At 41.4% G+C, this 22,943-nt stretch overlaps 1 protein-coding gene across 2 annotated transcripts in view; it reads left to right on the top strand.

Annotated features, from left to right (window-relative positions):
* The window catches only part of LOC106563906 (cell adhesion molecule 2), a 678,594-nt gene extending 658,170 nt beyond the window's left edge, over nt 1-20,424 (top strand). For both annotated transcript variants that reach the window (XM_014129855.3, XM_082958335.1), the window contains 2 exons: nt 10,779-10,901; nt 18,838-20,424. In XM_014129855.3, coding sequence (XP_013985330.2) covers nt 10,779-10,901; nt 18,838-18,953 — 239 coding nt within the window. In that variant the 3' untranslated portion in view covers nt 18,954-20,424. The remainder of the gene's footprint in view (nt 1-10,778; nt 10,902-18,837) is intronic.
* The last annotated feature ends 2,519 nt before the right edge of the window (nt 20,425-22,943 follow it).

Genomic DNA, 22,943 nt, shown 5'->3' with positions numbered 1-22,943 from the left:
AAGACATAGACAACCAGGTGACTGGAGTTCCTTACTAATCAGTGACCTTAATTCCTCAATCAAGTACAAGGGAGGAAAACCTGCAGACACTAGACCCTCCATGGAATGAGTTTGACTACGCCTGGTAAATGATCCACCATTTAAAGTTTGAGACTAGCTGCCACACCAATCTGTCCCCATATTGATGAGGCACTGCAACCACTGATGACACTACAGCGGTAGGGCTAATCGCCGAGCACGTCCCCATTAACATCGACGGAGCTGTAGCAGAGCGGGTCGAGAGTTTCAATTTCCTTGGTGTCCACATCACCAATGATCTATCATGGTCCAAACACACAAAGACAGTTGTGAAGAGGGCACGACGACACCTTTTCCCACTCAGGAGACTAAAAAGATTTGGCATGGGTCCCCAGATCCTCAAAAGGTTTTACAGCTGCACCATCGAGAGCATCCTGACCGGTTGCATCACCGCCTGGTACGGCAACTGCTCGGCCTCTGACCGTAAGGCGCTACAGAGGGTAGTGTGTACGGCCCAGTACATCACTGGGGCCAAGCTTCCTGCCATCCAGGACTACTATACCAGGCGGTGTCAGAGGAAGGCCCATAAAATTGTCAAAGACTCCAGCCACCCTAGTCATAGACTGTTCTCTCTGCTACCGCATGGCAAGCGGTACCGGAGCGCCAAGTCTAGGTCCAAAAGGCTCCTTAACAGCTTCTACCTCCAAGCAATAAGACTGCTGAACAATTAATCAAATGGCCACCCGGACTATTTACAAGATTTGTGACCTGTTGTCATGCGAAAAGGGCAACCAGTGAAGAACACACAACATTGTAAATACCATCACCAATATTATCTTTTTATTTATCTTACCTTACTAATCGTACTACAACTATTTGCACATTGTTAAAAGCACTGTACAAAGCTGATAATATAAGACTTGAAATGCACTTTATATATTTTTTAAAACCTTTGTTAGTGCAATATTTACTGTTTATTTCAGTTGCTTTGGCAATAAAAATATATGTTTCCCATGCCAATAAAGCCCCGTTGAATTGAATTAAATTGAGAGGACAGAGCAAGAGAGTGGGACACGGAGAAAAAGAGAAGACAAAAGTGAAACCGAGAGAGAAGAGAGAGATGACAGAGAGAGAGAGTGGGAGACTGAGAGAAGAGAGAGATGACAGAGAGAGAGAGTGGGAGACTGAGAGAAGAGAGAGATGACAGAGAGAGAGAGAGAGTGGGAGAGAGAGAGAGGACACAGAGAAAGAGAGAGAGCGAGAGAGATGACAGAGAGAGAGAAAGAGAATGAGGGAGAAAAAGAGAGAGAGAGAGAGAGACCCATCCTGTGACCTAATAGGTACAGTGCATTCGGAAAGTATTCAGACCCCTTGACTTTTTTCACATTTTGTTACATTACAGCCTTTTTATAATTCACAGTTGACTACTGGATATTTAAATACAGCACAAAAACCTATTAAAACATATCTAGCTTTTAACAATATATTACAATATTCTAGAAGTGTTAAATAGCTAGCGTTAGCTTGTCAATTTGCATGGAAGAACTGGGCCGTCGTTAGCTTTTGTTGGCTAATGTTGTTAACGCGAAAGTTAGCTACCTAACTTAGCGGTTGCGCAACCCCTCTACCACAACCTATCATGGACAACACCTTCTCCTCTAGCTGGTCCACATGAATGGTCAACACACCCCTTCAGTCTTCTTCATCTCCCTGCTTCTTAGCAGTCGACTTCATGTCGGGCCTCTTTTTTTGAATGGTGTCACTGTCCCCCCGACAGCAGAGAAAGACTCGGCCACTCTCACCCATCCTGGTCTCTGAAATAATCAACCAAACTTTTCTTCCACCTGTTTACTGAAGTTCTTATTTTTGTTTTTGATAATGTGTGAAAAATAACGTTTTTTTTTTTTTATTATTTTTTATAAATGGTTCACGAGCCAAAAATACTAATAATATCATCCCTGTCACATAGGGCTTATTTATTGGTTTCCAAGCATGTCACTAATGTCAATGTCACATAGGAAGATATTTACAAAGTTCCTAAGAAAACTATGAATTCCTAAGAAGAGGAAACTACAAACTACCTTATGAACTTCTTTTTTCTTAAACTTTCCTTAAGCAAACGTCTTATTTTCTTTCCCCGTAAGTAGTATTTGGTGAATCCAGCCTCTGGAGACCCCAGCAGTTGCGGGCGGTGCAGTTGCCATACCAGGCGTTGATACAGCCCGACAGGATACTCTCAATGGTGCATCTGTAAAAGTTTGTGAGGGTTTTAGGTGACAAGCCAAATTTTCTTCAGCCTCTTGAGGTTGAAGAGGAGTTGTTGTTGTGCCTTCTTCACCACACTGTCTGTGTGGCTGGACCATTTCAGATTGTCAGTGATGTGTGTACGCCGAAGAACTAGAAGCTCTTCTCCTTCTCCACTACTGTCCCGTCGATTGAGGGAGAGGTTGTTTTCCTGGCACCACTCCGTCAGGTCCCTCACCTCCTCCCTGTAGGCTGTCTCGTTGTTGTTGGTAATCAAGCCTATTACTGTTGTGTCATCTGCAAACTTGATGATTGAGTTGGAGGCGTGCATGGCCACGCAGTCATGGGTGAACAGGGAGTACAGGAGAGGGCTGAGAACGCACCCTTGTGGGGTCCCAATGTTGAGGATCGGCGAAGTGGAAATGTTGTTTCCTACCCTCAACACCTGAGGATGGCCCGTCAGGATGTCCAGGAACCAGTTGCACAGGGCTGGGGTCGAGACCCAGGGTCTCAAGCTTAATGACGAGTTTGGAGGGTACTATGGAGTTAAATGCTGAGCTGTAGTCGATGAACAGCATTCTTACATAGGTATTCCTCTTGTTCAGATGGGATAGGGCAGTGTGCAGTTGGTTGGCGATTGTATCGTCTGTGGATCTATTGGGGCGGTATGCAAATTGAAGTGGGTCAAGGGTGTCAGGTAAGGTAGAGGTGATATGGGTCTTAACTAGCCTCTCATATCACTTCATGATGACAGACGGGGCGACAGTCATTTAGTTCAGTTACATTTGCTTTCTTAGGTACAGGAACAACGGTGGAAATCTCGATGCAAGTGGGGATATGATCTGAGGACGCAGCTAAGGTTGCCGCCTGGGCCTGCAGCATTGCGAGGGTTAACGTGTTTAAATGTCTCACGTCGGCCACGGAGAACGAGAGCCCACAGTCCGCGACGTGGTTGGTTTTCCGGTTTGTAGTCCGTGATTGTCTGTAGTCCCTGCCACTGTACGTCTTGTGTCTGAGCCGCTGAATTGCGTCTCCACTTTGTCTCTGTACTGACGTTTTGACTGTTTAATTACCTTACGGAGGGAATAACTACACGGTTTGTATCTTGTCCCTGTGTGCTCAAGGTGTCAGGTTCTTGTCCAGTTCTGGGATTTAGGTCACCACAGACTAGTACATATCCCTGGGCCTGGAAATGATTGATTTCCCCCTCTAGGATGGAGAATCTGTCTTCATTAAAAGTATGGGGATTCTAGTGGGGGGGATATAGGTAGCACACAGGAGGACATTTTTCTCTGTTAAGATCATTTCCTTTTTGAATTTCTAGCCAGATGTAAAATGTTCCTGTTTTGATGGTAATAGAGTAGGTTAAGTCATATGTCTGCTGTAGTTTGGTGTCAGTAAAAAAAACTAAAAACGTTCCTTTTTAGCGCTCGATGCGATTCAATGATACGCTGTTTGTAGTCTAGTTCAACTGAATAAAAGAATCACTCTCCCATCTCTGTCTCTGTCTACACCCCATCTATCTCTCCCATCTCTCTCTCTGTCTATACCCCATCTATCTCTCTCTCTGTCTATACCCCATCCATCTCTCTCTCTCTGTCTACACCCCATCCATCTCTCTCTCTGTCTATACCCCATCTATCTCTCTCTCTCTGTCTATACCCCATCTATCTCTCTCTCTGTCTATACCCCATCCATCTCTCTCTCTCTCTCTGTCTAAACCCCATCTATCTCTCTCTCTCTGTCTATACCCCATCCATCTCTCTCTCTCTCTCTGTCTAAACCCCATCTATCTCTCTCTCTCTGTCTATACCCCATCCATCTCTCTCTCTGTCTATACCCCATCCATCTCTCTCTCTCTGTCTACACCCCATCCATCTCTCTCTCTCTCTCTCTGTCTACACCCCATCTATCTCTCTCTCTCTGTCTACACCCCATCCATCTCTCTCTCTCTCTCTGTCTAAACCCCATCTATCTCTCTCTCTGTCTATACCCCATCCATCTCTCCCATCTCTCTCTCTGTCTATACCCCATCCATCTCTCTCTCTCTGTCTATACCCCATCCATCTCTCTCTCTCTGTCTATACCCCATCCATCTCTCTCTCTCTGTCTACACCCCATCCATCTCTCCCATCTCTCTCTCTGTCTATACCCCATCTATCTCTCCCATCTCTCTCTCTGTCTACACCCCATCCATCTCTCTCTCTCTGTCTATACCCCATCCATCTCTCTCTCTGTCTATACCCCATCCATCTCTCTCTCTCTGTCTATACCCCATCCATCTCTCTCTCTCTGTCTACACCCCATCCATCTCTCTCTCTCTCTGTCTATACCCCATCCATCTCTCTCTCTCTGTCTATACCCCATCCATCTCTCTCTCTCTGTCTACACCCCATCCATCTCTCTCTCTCTGTCTATACCCCATCCATCTCTCCCATCTCTCTCTCTGTCTCTCTATACCCCATCCATCTCTCCCATCTCTCTCTCTGTCTACACCCCATCTATCTCTCTCTCTCTCCCATCTCTCTCTCTGTCTATACCCCATCCATCTCTCTCTCTCTGTCTATACCCCATCCATCTCTCTCTCTCTGTCTATACCCCATCCATCTCTCTCTCTCTGTCTATACCCCATCCATCTCTCTCTCTCTGTCTACACCCCATCCATCTCTCTCTCTCTGTCTACACCCCATCCATCTCTCTCTCTCTGTCTACACCCCATCCATCTCTCTCTCTCTGTCTATACCCCATCCATCTCTCTCTCTCTGTCTATACCCCATCCATCTCTCTCTCTCTGTCTATACCCCATCTATCTCTCCCATCTCTCTCTCTGTCTATACCCCATCCATCTCTCTCTCTGTCTATACCCCATCCATCTCTCTCTCTCTGTCTATACCCCATCCATCTCTCTCTCTGTCTATACCCCATCCATCTCTCTCTCTCTGTCTATACCCCATCCATCTCTCTCTCTCTGTCTATACCCCATCTATCTCTCCCATCTCTCTCTCTGTCTACACCCCATCCATCTCTCTCTCTGTCTATACCCCATCCATCTCTCTCTCTCTGTCTACACCCCATCCATCTCTCTCTCTCTGTCTATACCCCATCTATCTCTCTCTCTCTGTCTATACCCCATCCATCTCTCTCTCTCTGTCTACACCCCATCCATCTCTCTCTCTGTCTATACCCCATCCATCTCTCTCTCTCTGTCTACACCCCATCCATCTCTCTCTCTGTCTATACCCCATCCATCTCTCTCTCTCTGTCTACACCCCATCCATCTCTCTCTCTCTGTCTATACCCCATCCATCTCTCCCATCTCTCTCTCTGTCTCTCTATACCCCATCCATCTCTCCCATCTCTCTCTCTGTCTACACCCCATCTATCTCTCTCTCTCTCCCATCTCTCTCTCTGTCTATACCCCATCCATCTCTCTCTCTCTGTCTATACCCCCATCTCTCTCTCTCTGTCTATACCCCATCCATCTCTCTCTCTCTGTCTACACCCCATCCATCTCTCTCTCTCTGTCTATACCCCATCCATCTCTCCAATCTCTCTCTCTGTCTCTCTATACCCCATCCATCTCTCCCATCTCTCTCGCTCTCGCTCTCTCTGTCTATACCCCATCCATCTCTCTCTCTCTCCCATCTCTCTCTGTCTCTGTCTATACCCCATCCATCTCTCTCTCTCTCTGTCTATACCCCATCCATCTCTCTGTCTATACCCCATCCATCTCTCCCATCTCTCTCCCATCTCTCTCTCTCTCTCTCTCTCTCTCTCTGTCTATACCCCATCCATCACTCTCCCATCTCTCCCATCTCTCTCTCTCTCTCTCTCTCTCTCTCTCTCTCTCTCTCTCTCTGTCTATACCCCATCCATCACTCTCCCATCTCTCCCATCCCTCTCTCTCTGTCTCTCTCTCTCTGTCTATACCCCATCCATCTCTCTTTCTCTCTGTCTATACCCCCATCTCTCCCATCTCTCTCTCTGTCTCTCTCTGCCTATACCCCATCCATCTCTCCCATCTCTTTCTCTGTCTCTCTCTGCCTATATCCCATCCATCTCTCCCATCTCTTTCTCTGTCTCTCTCTGTCTATACCCCATCCATCTCTCCCATCTCTTTCTCTGTCTCTCTCTCGCTCTCTGTCTATACCCCATCCATCTCTCTGTCTATACCCCCATCTCTCTTTCTCTCTGTCTATACCCCATCCATCTCTCTTTCTCTCTGTCTACACCCCATCTCTCTCTCTTTCTCTGTCTCTCTCTCTCTGTCTATACCCCCATCTCTCTTTCTCTCTGTCTATACCCCCATCTCTCTTTCTCTGTCTCTCTCTCTCTCTGTCTATACCCCATCCATCTCTCTTTCTCTCTGTCTATACCCCCATCTCTCTTTCTCTGTCTCTCTCTCTCTCTGTCTACACCCCATCCATCTATCTCTCTCTCTCTGTCTATACCCCATCCATCCATCCATCCATCTCTCTCTCTCTCTCTCTCTATCTCTCTCTCTCTCTCCCTGTCCTATACCCCCATCCATCCATCCATCCCTCTCTCTCTCTCTCTGTCTCTCTCTCTCTCTCTCTCTCTCTCTCTCTCTCTCTCTTTCTCTATACCCCATTTCATTTCTCTCTCTCTGTCTACACCCCATCCATCCATCTCTCTCTCTCTCTCTGTCTATACCCCATCCATCTATCCAGCTCTCTCTCTCTCTCTCTCTCTCTCTGTCTATACCCCATCCGTCTCTCTCTCTCTGTCTAAACCCCATCCGTCTCTCTCTCTCTCTCTAAATAGATGAGCAGCAGGCTTTGTATCACTCCATAACCCTCCACAGTCCCAAAGACCTTGCTGTCACACTTGACCACACACACACCTTGTGGTCACTCTGTTGCCGTCCGGCTTGGTCAGTAGAGCGGACAGCTGAGGAATGTTGAATTGGCACCACTTGGACCGTCGAAAAAGGGAGAGAAAAAAATTGAGGGGGGATAAGGATAGAAGTAAAGAGAGAGAGAGGGAGAGAGAGACGGAGAGAGAGAGAGGACAGAGAGAGAGGGGACAGAGAGAGAGAGGCCAGAAACAGAGACAGGACAGAGAGAGAGGAGAGAGACAGAGAGAGGGGAGAGAGAGAGAGAGAGAGAGGCCAGAAACAGAGACAGAGAGAGGACAGAGAGAGAGGAGAGAGACAGAGAGAGGACAGAGAGAGAGAGAGAGAGAGAGAGAGAGAGAGAGAGAGAGAGAGATAGAAGGACAGAAGCTCCTAACATAGAGTACATAGAGGACATGTTCTATATTCTGTGTTCTTTATTCAGATTATACGCTGAACAAAAAATATAATTGTATTTCTATGTTTTGGTAATGGGGATTGGGGCCTTCAATTGGAGGCAGCTGTCTATCGTTGCCTCTGATTGAAGGTCCTATATTTAGGAGTGTTTTAGTCATGGGATTTTGGAGGCAGCTGTCTATCGTTGCCTCTGATTGAAGGTCCTATATTTAGGAGTGTTTTAGTCATGGGATTTTGGAGGCAGCTGTCTATCGTTGCCTCTGATTGAAGGTCCTATATTTAGGAGTGTTTTAGTCAGGGGATTTTGGAGGCAGCTGTCTATCGTTGCCTCTGATTGAAGGTCCTATATTTAGGAGTGTTTTAGTCATGGGATTTTGGAGGCAGCTGTCTATCGTTGCCTCTGATTGAAGGTCCTATATTTAGGAGTGTTTTAGTCATGGGATTTTGGAGGCAGCTGTCTATCGTTGCCTCTGATTGAAGGTCCTATATTTAGGAGTGTTTTAGTCATGGGATTTTGGAGGCAGCTGTCTATCGTTGCCTCTGATTGAAGGTCCTATATTTAGGAGTGTTTTAGTCATGGGATTTTGTGGGAGATTGTTGCTGTGTCTTACAGGCCTGTTCTTTGTCGTCGTGTTTTTTTGTATATGTGTCTATTTTGGTTTTTCCTTCTTTGTCCACTTAATAAAAGAAGATGAGTATACATTTTCCCGCTGCGTCTTGGTCTAAACCCTACGACACCCGGGACACAAAAGGATCATATTGATTTATTTATATCTCTGGCTCACGTTGGAGGATTATGATTCAATAGACTACTATATATTTGGAAATATATTGAGGGCTGCACGTAGCCTAGTGGTTAGAGCTGTTGGGCCAGTAACCGAAAGGTTGTTGGATTGAATCCCTGAGCTGACATTTATCCATGTTTTATGTACATGCTTCCGGGGTATATTTAATGTTTTATACATGATATGTTAATGGTTCTGTCTGTTCGTTTTCACTAAGAATTGATTTCTCAGCCTAGATAATAAGGAAGATCATGAATTCGATCACATTTTTAGCTACTTCCTTTTTTCAAGACAAAGTCATTCGCTTTATGCTTTGTTCAATTCTAAGCCAAAGACAAATCTTTAAAAATGTATAAGAATTTCTGTCAATGTCGTATTATCTATGTCTTCTATTCATTCCTGAAGTCCTCCCAGATCTCAGCGGGTCCTTTCTTCAGAAATCCCCTTGTAACCGCGGGTCGTCTAAAGGGGACCAAAGCTGCAGCGTGTAGAGTGCTCATTTCTTAACTTTAATGAAGACACTTAAACAACAAAAACGACAGCCAACAGTTCCGTCGGGTACACTTGACAAAACGGAAAACAACCACCCACAAAAACCTTAGGAAGAAAAACCCCTACTTAAATATGATCTCCAATCAGAGGCAACGAGGACCAGCTGCCTCCAATTGGAGATCAACCCCAAAACAACCCCAACATAGAAATAGAAAAAACTAGAACTAAACATAGAAATAGAAAACATAGAAAAAACACAAAACACCCCCTGTCACACTTTACTATAGAAAATGACATCTTACTATGGTCAGGACGTGACAGGGGGTCTGCATGTGAGATAAAAAAATATATATATGTTTTAGAGTTAATTTCGTTCGAGGAGGAGGCGATTCTACACATCATGGGGCGGAGAGAAGATTTTCTGATGCTATGATTTAGATTTTTATTATGACTTAATGAGTGACAGAAGAAAATAAAAAAAATAGCAATATTTAGACTTTTTAAGACTTTCTCATCTGACTTATTAACAACAGCACAGGAATTATATCTTAGAGTATTATACTTTATGGGTTGTATCCCAAATGTCACCTCCTATAGGACTCTGGTCTAAGGCACTGCACTATAAATAGGGAATAGGCTGCAATTTGGGAAGCTACCTTTCTACTTTCTCATATGAGTAAACATTTTCATTTTTTTTTCTCCATTTTGTCCTGGTTTCCATGCGGTCTTGTATTTATCTACGCTGTCCTTCCATGTCTCTGTGGGGAGGTGGAGAGTCCCTGAACAATATGAATGATTTACTCCTTTTTATACTCTCTCTCTCTCTCTCTTTCTCTCGTTTTAATTTTTTTTGTTAATTTTCTTTTTTTTGAAATGTCCATTTTGTCAGAAAGGAATATCCTTGTCTCTCTGGGTCTTAGATCTGTATATATGTGCTTGCGTGTTCTGTCAGCCTCTACAATACGTATTTCTACGTCTGACAGTTAAAATAAAAAATAAAATAATTTAAAAGAAATGAACAGCCTTTCTGGCAATAGCGCTCACGTTTAACTTTTCTTTCTAGCTCTGACTTTGCTGATAGCTACTTTATTGAGAGAAAAAAAATGTACTTACTGTGATAGGTGGTTTTCTCACCGACACAAAAAAGGTGCTATCTAGAACCCCCAAAAAGGGTTTTTTCGGCTGTCCCCATAGGAGAAGCCTTTGATGAACCCTTTTTGGCTCCTGGTAAAACCCTTTTTTGGTTCCATGTAAAGGGTTCTATCTGGAACCCAGCCGAAGAACCCATTAAGAACTAATTTTTTTCTAAGAGATTAGCTATCTTACAATGAATGCACTGTAAGTGACTCTGGGTAAGAGAGTCTGTTAAATAACTCAAATGTCAAATGAGAGAAAATGACAGCAGCTCACTCATGCTTAACTCTCTCTTTCTTTTATCCCCTCCCTTTCCCCTCTTCCCCCTCCTCCCCTCCCTCTCCTCGATCCCCTCCCTTTCCCCTCTTCCTCCTCCTCCCCTCCCTCTCCTCTGTCCCTCTCCCTTTCCCCTCTCTTCCTCCTCCTCCCCTCCCTCTCCTCTGTCCCCCTCCCTTTCCCCTCTCTTCCACCTCCTCCCCTCCCTCTCCTCTATCCCCTCCCTTTCCCCTCTTCCTCCTCCCCTCCCTCTCCTCTATCCCCCTCCCTTTCCCCTCCCTCCCCCACCTCCCCTCCCTCTCCTCTATCCCCCTCCCTTTCCCCTCTCTTCCCCCTCCTCCCCTCCCTCTCCTCCCCTCCCCCTCCCCCTCCTCCCCTCCCCCTCCTCTATCCCCCTCCCTTTCCCCTCTCTTCCCCCTCCTCCCCTCCCTCTCCTCCCCTCCCCCTCCCCCTCCCCCTCCTCCCTTCCCCCTCCTCTATCCCCCTCCCTTTCCCCTCTCTTCCCCCTCCTCCCCTCCCTCTCCTCTGTCCCTCTCCCTTTCCCCTCCTCTCTCTAGACCCCAATGCCATGGGGCAGCATGGTCCAGACCATGCTCTGATTGGAGGAGTGGTGGCGGTGGTTGTCTTCGTCACCTTGTGTCTCATCATCGTTCTGGGCCGCTACCTGGCCAGGCATAAAGGTACCTGTTATACACTACACCTGTAAAACATCTGACATAGTTAACACACCTGATAGTACCTGTTAAACACATGAAGATAACATACCTGATAGTACCTGTTAAACACATGAAGATAACATACCTGATAGTACCTGTTAAACACATAAAGATAACATACCTGATAGTACCTGTTAAACACATGAAGATAACATACCTGATAGTACCTGTTAAACACATAAAGATAACATACCTGATAGTACCTGTTAAACACATGAAGATAACATACCTGATAGTACCTGTTAAACACATAAAGATAACATACCTGATAGTACCTGTTAAACACATAAAGATAACATACCTGTTAAACACATAAAGATAACATACCTGATAGTACCTGTTAGACACATAAAGATAACATACCTGATAGTACCTGTTAAACACATAAAGATAACATACCTGATAGTACCTGTTAAAAAACACACCTGTTAAACACATGAAGATAACATACCTGATAGTACCTGTTAAACACATAAAGATAACATACCTGATAGTACCTGTTAAACACATCAAGATAACATACCTGATAGTACCTGTTAAAAAACACACCTGTTAAACACATGAAGATAACATACCTGATAGTACCTGTTAAACACATAAAGATAACATACCTGATAGTACCTGTTAAACACATACAGATAACATACCTGATAGTACCTGTTAAACACATAAAGATAACATACCTGATAGTACCTGTTAAAAAACACACCTGTTAAACACATGAAGATAACATACCTGATAGTACCTGTTAAACACATGAAGATAACATACCTGATAGTACCTGTTAAACACATACAGATAACATACCTGATAGTACTTGTTAAACACATAAAGATAACATACCTGATAGTACCTGTTAAACACATAAAGATAACATACCTGATAGTACCTGTTAAACACATAAAGATAACATACCTGATAGTACCTGTTAAAAAACACACCTGTTAAACACATGAAGATAACATACCTGATAGTACCTGTTAAACACATGAAGATAACATACCTGATAGTACCTGTTAAACACATACAGATAACATACCTGATAGTACCTGTTAAACACATAAAGATAACATACCTGATAGTACCTGTTAAAAAACACACCTGTTAAACACATGAAGATAACATACCTGATAGTACCTGTTAAACACATGAAGATAACATACCTGATAGTACCTGTTAAACACATACAGATAACATACCTGATAGTACTTGTTAAACACATAAAGATAACATACCTGATAGTACCTGTTAAAAAACACACCTGTTAAACACATGAAGATAACATACCTGATAGTACCTGTTAAACACATAAAGATAACATACCTGATAGTACCTGTTAAACATATGAAGATAACATACCTGATAGTACCTGTTAAACACATAAAGATAACATACCTGATAGTACCTGTTAAACACATGAAGATAACATACCTGATAGTACCTGTTAAACACATAAAGATAACATACCTGATAGTACCTGTTAAACACATAAAGATAACATACCTGTTAAACATATAAAGATAACATACCTGATAGTACCTGTTAAACACATAAAGATAACATACCTGATAGTACCTGCTAAACACATGAAGATAACATACCTGATAGTACCTGTTAAACACATAAAGATAACATACCTGATAGTACCTGTTAAACACATAAAGATAACATACCTGATAGTACCTGTTAAACACATGAAGATAACATACCTGATAGTACCTGTTAAACACAAGAAGATAACATACCTGATAGTACCTGTTAAACACATAAAGATAACATACCTGATAGTACCTGTTAAACACATGAAGATAACATACCTGATAGTACCTGTTAAACACATAAAGATAACATACCTGATAGTACCTGTTAAACACATAAAGATAACATACCTGATAGTACCTGTTAAACACATAAAGATAACATACCTGATAGTACCTGTTAAACACATAAAGATAACATACCTGATAGTACCTGTTAAACACATAAAGATAACATACCTGATAGTACCTGTTAAACACATAAAGATAACATACCTGATAGTACCTGCTAAACACATAAAGATAACACACCTGATAGTACCTGTTAAACACATAAAGATAACATACCTGATAGTACCTGTTAAACACATAAAGATAACATACCTGATAGTACCTGTTAAACACATAAAGATAACATACCTGATAGTACCTGTTAAAAAACACACCTGTTAAACACATGAAGATAACATACCTGATAGTACCTGTTAAACACATCAAGATAACATACCTGATAGTACCTGTTAAACATATAAAGATAACATACCTGATAGTACCTGTTAAACACATACAGATATCATACCTGATAGTACTTGTTAAAAAACACACCTGTTAAACACATGAAGATAACATACCTGATAGTACCTGTTAAACACATGACGATAACATACCTGATAGTACCTGTTAAACACATGAAGATAACATACCTGATAGTACCTGTTAAACACATAAAGATAACATACCTGATAGTACCTGTTAAACACATAAAGATAACACACGTCATAGTAACTGTTAAACACATGAAGAAATCATACCTGATAGTACCTGTTAAACACATGAAGATAACATACCTGATAGTACCTGTTAAACACATAAAGATAACATACCTGATAGTACCTGTTAAACACATAAAGGTAACATACCTGACAGTACCTGTTAAACACATAAAGATAACATACCTGATAGTACCTGTTAAACACATAAAGATAACATACCTGATAGTACCTGTTAAACACATAAAGATAACATACCTGATAGTACCTGTTAAACACATAAAGATAACATACCTGATAGTACCTGTTAAACACATAAAGGTAACATACCTGACAGTACCTGTTAAACACATGAAGATAACATACCTGATAGTACCTGTTAAACACATAAAGATAACATACCTGATAGTACCTGTTAAACACATAAAGATAACATACCTGACAGTACCTGTTAAACACATAAAGATAACACACCTGATAGTACCTGTTAAACACATAAAGATAACATACCTGATAGTACCTGTTAAAAAACACACCTGTTAAACACATGAAGATAACATACCTGATAGTACCTGTTAAACACATAAAGATAACATACCTGATAGTACCTGTTAAACACATAAAGATAACACACGTCATAGTACCTGTTAAACACATGAAGAAATCATACCTGATAGTACCTGTTAAACACATGAAGATAACATACCTGATAGTACCTGTTAAACACATAAAGATAACACACCTGATAGTACCTGTTAAACACATAAAGATAACATACCTGATAGTACCTGTTAAACACATGAAGATAACATACCTGATAGTACCTGTTAAACACATAAAGATAACATACCTGATAGTACCTGTTAAACACATAAAGATAACATACCTGATAGTACCTGTTAAACACATAAAGGTAACATACCTGATAGTACCTGTTAAACACATGAAGATAACATACCTGATAGTACCTGTTAAACACATAAAGATAACATACCTGATAGTACCTGTTAAACACATAAAGATAACATACCTGATAGTACCTGTTAAACACATAAAGATAACATACCTGATAGTACCTGTTAAACACATGCAGATAACATACCTGATAGTACCTGTTAAACACATAAAGATAACATACCTGATAGTACCTGTTAAACACATAAAGATAACATACCTGATAGTACCTGTTAAACACATAAAGATAACATACCTGTTAAACACATAAAGATAACATACCTGATAGTACCTGTTAAACACATAAAGATAACACACCTGATAGTACCTGTTAAACACATAAAGAATACATACCTGATAGTACCTGTTAAAAAACACACCTGTTAAACACATGAAGATAACATACCTGATAGTACCTGTTAAACACATGAAGATAACATACCTGATAGTACCTGTTAAACACATCAAGATAACATACCTGATAGTACCTGTTAAACACATCAAGATAACATACCTGATAGTACCTGTTAAACACATGAAGATAACATACCTGATAGTACCTGTTAAACACATACAGATAACATACCTGATAGTACTTGTTAAACACATAAAGATAACATACCTGATAGTACCTGTTAAACACATAAAGATAACATACCTGATAGTACCTGTTAAACACATAAAGATAACATACCTGATAGTACCTGTTAAACACATACAGATAACATACCTGATAGTACCTGTTAAACACATAAAGATAACATACCCGATAGTACCTGCTAAACACATAAAGATAACATACCTGATAGTACCTGTTAAACACATAAAGATAACATACCTGATAGTACCTGTTAAACACATAAAGATAACATACCTGATAGTACCTGTTAAACACATAAAGATAACATACCTGATAGTACCTGCTAAACACATAAAGATAACATACCTGATAGTACCTGTTAAACACATAAAGATAACATACCTGATAGTACCTGTTAAAAAACACACCTGTTAAACACATGAAGATAACATACCTGATAGTACCTGTTAAACACATAAAGATAACATACCTGATAGTACCTGTTAAACACATAAAGATAACATACCTGATAGTACCTGCTAAACACATGAAGATAACATACCTGATAGTACCTGTTAAACACATGAAGATAACATACCTGATAGTACCTGTTAAACACATGAAGATAACATACCTGATAGTACCTGTTAAACACATACAGATAACATACCTGATAGTACCTGTTAAACACATGAAGATCACATACCTGATAGTACCTGTTAAACACATAAAGATAACACACCTGATAGTACCTGTTAAACACATAAAGATAACATACCTGATAGTCCCTGTTAAAAAACACACCTGTTAAACACATGAAGATAACATACCTGATAGTACCTGTTAAACACATGAAGATAACATACCTGATAGTACCTGTTAAACACATGAAGATAACATACCTGTTAAACATATAAAGATAACATACCTGATAGTACCTGTTAAACACATCAAGATAACATACCTGATAGTACCTGTTAAAAAACACACCTGTTAAACACATGAAGATAACATACCTGATAGTACCTGTTAAACACATGAAGATAACATACCTGATAGTACCTGTTAAACACATAAAGATAACACACCTGATAGTACCTGTTAAACACATAAAGATAACATACCTGATAGTACCTGTTAAACACATGAAGATAACATACCTGATAGTACCTGTTAAACACATAAAGATAACATACCTGATAGTACCTGTTAAACACATAAAGATAACATACCTGATAGTACCTGTTAAACACATAAAGATAACATACCTGATAGTACCTGTTAAACACATGAAGATAACATACCTGTTAAACACATAAAGATAACATACCTGATAGTACCTGTTAGACACATAAAGATAACATACCTGATAGTACCTGTTAAACACATAAAGATAACATACCTGATAGTACCTGTTAAAAAACACACCTGTTAAACACATGAAGATAACATACCTGATAGTACCTGTTAAACACATAAAGATAACATACCTGATAGTACCTGTTAAACACATGAAGATAACATACCTGATAGTACCTGTTAAACACATAAAGATAACATACCTGATAGTACTTGTTAAACACATAAAGATAACATACCTGATAGTACCTGTTAAACACATAAAGATAACATACCTGATAGTACCTGTTAAACACATAAAGATAACATACCTGATAGTACCTGTTAAACACATAAAGATAACATACCTGATAGTACCTGTTAAACACATGAAGATAACATACCTGATAGTACCTGCTAAACACATAAAGATAACATACCTGATAGTACCTGTTAAACACATAAAGATAACATACCTGATAGTACCTGTTAAACACATAAAGATAACATACCTGATAGTACCTGCTAAACACATAAAGATAACATACCTGATAGTACCTGTTAAAAAACACACCTGTTAAACACATGAAGATAACATACCTGATAGTACCTGCTAAACACATAAAGATAACATACCTGATAGTACCTGCTAAACACATAAAGATAACATACCTGATAGTACCTGTTAAACACATAAAGATAACATACCTGATAGTACCTGTTAAACACATGAAGATAACATACCTGATAGTACCTGTTAAACACATAAAGATAACATACCTGATAGTACCTGTTAAACACATAAAGATAACATACCTGATAGTACCTGTTAAACACATAAAGATAACATACCTGATAGTACCTGTTAAACACATGAAGATAACATACCTGATAGTACCTGTTAAAAAACACACCTGTTAAACACATGAAGATAACATACCTGATAGTACCTGTTAAACACATGAAGATAACATACCTGATAGTACCTGTTAAAAAACACACCTGTTAAACACATGAAGATAACATACCTGATAGTACCTGTTAAACACATCAAGATAACATACCTGATAGTACCTGTTAAACACATGAAGATAACATACCTGATAGTACCTGTTAAACACATGAAGATAACATACCTGATAGTACCTGTTAAACACAAGAAGATAACATACCTGATAGTACCTGTTAAACACATCAAGATAACATACCTGATAGTACCTGTTAAACACATGAAGATAACATACCTGATAGTAGTAAAAGTGACAGTACCACACCTGACTAATTCTCTTTGTCTATCCAGTTTGTTTATAATCAGGTTCATTGTCAGATATAAAGGTAGGTCACCTGTTAATAACACACCTGACCAACTCTATTACATTTATAACCAGATATCAGGTATAAAGGTAACACACTTGACAATAACACACCTGACCATCTATAACCAGTGATTGTAGCCCAATTAAAATAACCAGGGTTACCTGCAGGGACGGGCATAAAGGTAACGCACCTTACCAAGTATAACAAGTGTTTATAACCCAGTGAAGTAACCAGGTATAACCAGGTGTAACACACCTTACCAAGTATAACCAGTGTTTATAACCCTGTGAAGTAATCAGGTATAACCAGGTGTAACGCACCTTACCATGTATAACCAGTGTTTATAACCCAGTGAAGTAACCAGGTATAACCAGGTGTAATGCACCTTACCAAGTATAACCAGTGTTTATAACCCAGTGAAGTAACCAGGTATAACCAGGTGTAACACACCTTACCAAGTATAACCAGTGTTTATAACCCAGTGAAGTAACCAGCTATAACCTGACAATAACACACCAATAATTGGGTCCGTTCTGGCAGTCGTAATTTACAGTCTTTCTAGGGCAGACCAGGGGTTTTAGACCAAGGGTTTTGGACCAGGGATTTTAAACCAGGGGTTTTGGACCAGGGGTTTTAGACCAGGGGTTTTAGACCAGGGGTTTTGGACCAGGGGGTTTGGACCAGGGGTTTTGGACCAGGGGTTTTGGACCAGGGGTTTTAGACCAGGGGTTTTGGACCAGGGATTTTGGACCAGGGGTTTTAGACCAGGGGTTTTGGACCAGGGTTTTAGACCAGGGGTTTTGGACCAGGGGTTTTGGACCAGGGGTTTTAGACCAGGGGTTTTGGACCAGGGGTTTTGGACCAGGGGTTTTGGACCAGGGGTTTTGGACCAGGGGTTTTAGACCAGGGGTTTTGGACCAGGGATTTTGGACCAGGGGTTTTAGACCAGGGGTTTTGGTACCTATAAGTTGCTACACCAGCAGTGCTTGTTACTTTACGCTCCAGACCAGGCACTGGAGGACTGGTATTTTACATTGTGTTTAACACAGAACCACCATGGATATGTTTCTCATGTTTATATGTTGTCTGTGGTCCAATAGGAACGTACCTCATATGTTCTCTTCCTGTCTGTTGTCCAATAGGAATATACCTCACGTATTGTTTTCCTGTCTGTTGTCCAATAGGAACGTACCTGACCAACGAGGCCAAAGGAGCGGACGACGCGCCTGATGCTGATACAGCTATCATCAACGCTGAGGGCAACACACATGCTGAGGAGAAGAAGGAGTACTTTATCTAGACTGTAGAGGGCGCTCCGATCTGCTGCCCACTCTTTCTCTCTGTCTTTATGTCTGTATTCCTCTATCTCTCCCTCTCTCCCCCTCTTTATCTCTCTCTCCGTCCCTTTTCTATACTTTATTTAGACTGCAGAGGGGGATATGCTGCCCCCTCTTTCTCTCCCTATTTCTCTCTCTCTCTCTCTTTCCATTTTCTCCTTCTCTCTCTCTCTCTCTCTCTCTCTCTCTCTCTCTCTCTCTCTCTCTCTCTCCCACTGCCCCTGCTGCGTCACTAAGGAAACCCCTTGGGCAGTCCACAGAGAGGAAAAACTCCACCTTCTCCTTTTTCCCTCATCCCTTCTTTCCTGCTGGCCTTTCTGTTCTCTTTTTTTTATCATTTCATTCCGCCCTTCACTTCTTCTACACTTTTTTTTATTTTTTAACCGTCCTAGTTTCTGACGCCGGCCTTCGTTTTTAAAGGCAGCGCCCTCTACTGGCTGTCTGGAGATGTTGCCTTTTTTTTTTTTTTTTTTGACATATTTGATGTGAAATAAACCCCTGAGAATCTGCATATCCACCGACACCGAGACCACTTCAGACTCCTTATTAAACGCCTAAACACCTCCTCTCTCACACACACACACACACACACACACACACACACACACACACACACACACACACACACACACACACACACACACACACACACACACACCCAACACCCTCACGTTTACACGGTGCCTCAAATATGCCGCCTTCATTCACACTGTCAGTAATGCTGTTGTTTAACTGCTTTATGTCATTCATTTACATTGATGCTACAAATGCTCTCTTCTTATTTTGCCTGTCATGTCACAGCTCCTAGGCTTCAACGTTGTTTAATTAAACATGTTCGTTTTTTTTACATTTTTATTTAAATGAATATATGTGCTGGTTACGCCTTATGTCTTTCAGACGAAATGATACATTAGATGATCTGTCTTCTTCACTGTTCCCTTCACTGTTCCTTCACTGTTCCCTTCACTGTTCCCTTCACTGTCCCCCTTCACTGTTCCCTTCACTGTTCCCTTCACTGTCCCCTTCACTGTCCCCCTTCACTGTTCCCTTCACTGTCCCCCTTCACTGTTCCCTTCACTGTCCTCCTTCACTGTTCCCTTCACTGTCCCCTTCACTGACTCCTTCACTGCTCCTTCACTGTCCCCCTTCACTGTTCTATTACACTGACTCCTTCACTGTCCACCTTCACTGTTCCCTTCACTGTCTCCCTTCACTGTCCCCTTCACTGTTCTATTACACTGATTCCCTTCACTGTCCCCCTTCACTGTCCTCCCTTCACTGTCCCCTTCACTGTCCCCTTCACTGTTTCTATTACACTGATTCCTTCACTGTCCCCCTTCACTGTCCCCTTCACTGTTCTATTACACTGATTCCTTCACTGTCCCCCTTCACTGTCCCCCTTCACTGTCCCCCTTCACTGTCCCCTTCACTGTCCCCCTTACACTGATTCCCTTCACTGTCCCCCTTCACTGTCCCCTTCACTGTTCCCTTCACTGTTCCCTTCACTGTCCCCCTTCACTGTTCCCTTCACTGTCCCCTTCACTGTCCCCTTCACTGACCCCTTCACTACCCATCTACTGTCCCCCTTCACTGTTCCCTTCACTGTCCCCCTTCACTGTTCCCTTCACTGTTCCCTTCACTGTTCCCTTCACTGTCCCCCTTCACTGTTCCCTTCACTGTCCCCTTCACTGTCCCCTTCACTGACCCCTTCACTGTTCAATTACATTGCCTCCTTCACTGACCCCTTCACTACCCATCTACTGTCCCCTTCACTGTCTCCTTCACTGTCTCCTTCACTGTCCCCTTCACTGACCCCTTCACTGTTCAATTACATTGCCTCCTTCACTGGTCCCTTCACTACCCATCTACTGTCCCCTTCACTGACCCCTTCACTGTTCAATTACATTGCCTCCTTCACTGGTCCCTTCACTACCCATCTACCCACCAACCCCTTCACTGTCCCCTTCACTAACCCTTCACTGTCCCCTTCAATGTCCCCTTCACTGTCCCCTTCACTAACCCTTCACTGTCCCCTTCACTGTCCCCTTCACTGTCCCCTTCACTGTCCCCTTCACCATCCCTTCAATGTCCCCTTCAATGTCCCCTTCACCATCCCTTCAATGTCCCCTTCACTGCCCCCTTCACTGTCCCCTTCACTAACCCTTCACTGTCCCCTTCACTAACCCTTCGCAGTCCCCTTCACTGTCACCCTGAATAAAACTGTACCTGAAAAAAAGGATAGACTTGTAAACAAGAGCCCTTGCCTCCTGCATGACAGGACAGAGGGTTTTCTGGTATAATACAAACTGTATTCAAGAAACAATGGCCCGTTGTAGGATAAAGATAGGATGGAGGTTTTGTGTGAGATATATGTTGTGAGATATGATATGTGGGTAATTTGTTCTTCATTATTAGTCATTAGTCCATATAGGTGGTAGAGTCTTTAAGACAGACGAAACGACTGATCATTAACGACACTCATAATATAAATTCTGAACACCAAAAAGGAACGAAAACGATGCTGGGTGAAGGTTTATATCAAATGAAATTGAAACAACAATCAATTAATGTCTTGCTTTTTAAATCACGCATAATAATCATTACCTTGATTACTTCTACTGTCTGTGATACATGATGCGTCTGTCTGTCTGTATATTCCTGTTCAGAACCCTGCTGCGCTAACGCAACACTCTCACAGTGTCACCTTGGCAACTTAGTATCTATCTATCTATCTATCTACAGCACCATCGGTTGCCGAAGGGATGTAGAACGATGCTATTATTTGGGGTAGTCAGTGCTTGACTTGGGCCAGAGCTGTCTGGAGCGCCGCACTGGCATAAAAACAAAGGGCTTGTCACTGGCCCGGATTCACGCACAGTGGCAAAAAAAATAAAAAAAAACGCTCATCAAAGTAGGAATGAAGGCGGGATCTGCATTGAATAGCAATGGAGAATGTGCATTTATATGCTAATTCTGCTTTGTTCAAGCTTATTTGACGGAAAGTCTGTAAGTCCGGTTTATGCGTGCCACTTGACTGTTCAAGTTAGAAAATACGCCAGCCTGAAAGCGCAGGAAGTTGCCTGTTCAAGTTAGAAAACAGGAAGTTGCCTGTTCAAGTTACAAAACAGGAAGTTGCCTGTTCAAGTTAGAAAACAGGAAGTTGCCTGTTCAAGTTAGAAAACAGGAAGTTGCTGTTCCAAATTGATGTTAAGAGTCATAAAAGTCATATTATTGGGAATTCCTTTTTAAATGTATTATCAATCACTTTAAAAATCGACATATCAGCCCTGATCAGAATTAGGCCTACCCTTCAACATGTGTGTGCTGTGGATCATCTATTAAAATAAAGGTTCAATAACAAACAAAAAAAAATATTTAAAAAAAAAATCTGTGTGCCAGTGCAGTTGACTGAGGAGAGAGAGAGAGATGTTTCAGCAGCAGGTAGAAATATAAAATAAAATAACGCTAGACTAACTAAATAGCCAATTCAAAACGTAACTAAACATGCTCCAGCCTATCTCGCTAGTTAGCGTTTTTTTGGGGGTTTTTTTTGTTGTTGCTATAGACCTAAGCATTAATGTTGTTAACTCCAATGGTTCTGTTGAGAAATACATCTGACACCGTTATTTGAAAGCTGGGATTCCCGTCTATTAAACAGAAGGCTATGTAACTCCAACAAACGTCTAAAAATAGCCTAATTGAAAAATAGCTTCCATGCTCTGCGTAGATCTGCTCTGAAACATTAATATTTTAGCCTTATAAGGTTATAGATAACCACGACTTAGCTACCTTCCTTTGAAGTAACCTACTTCATCCATTTTATCCCTGATTCATTGAATGAGGGAATAATTGTATAAAGACAAAAAAAAAAAAAAAGTATTTGGTTTGGTAATATTGTAACCTTTTGTATCATGGGGTGGCCAGCCATCGTCCAGGAGAGCTACTGGGAGTGC

This window comes from Salmo salar, chromosome 11 (genome assembly GCF_965601325.2).
Source record: "Salmo salar chromosome 11, fSalSal1, whole genome shotgun sequence".
Classification (NCBI taxonomy): domain Eukaryota; kingdom Metazoa; phylum Chordata; class Actinopteri; order Salmoniformes; family Salmonidae; genus Salmo; species Salmo salar.
Note: the sequence above shows the minus strand (reverse complement) of the source record. Positions and strands in the feature narration are given on the sequence as shown.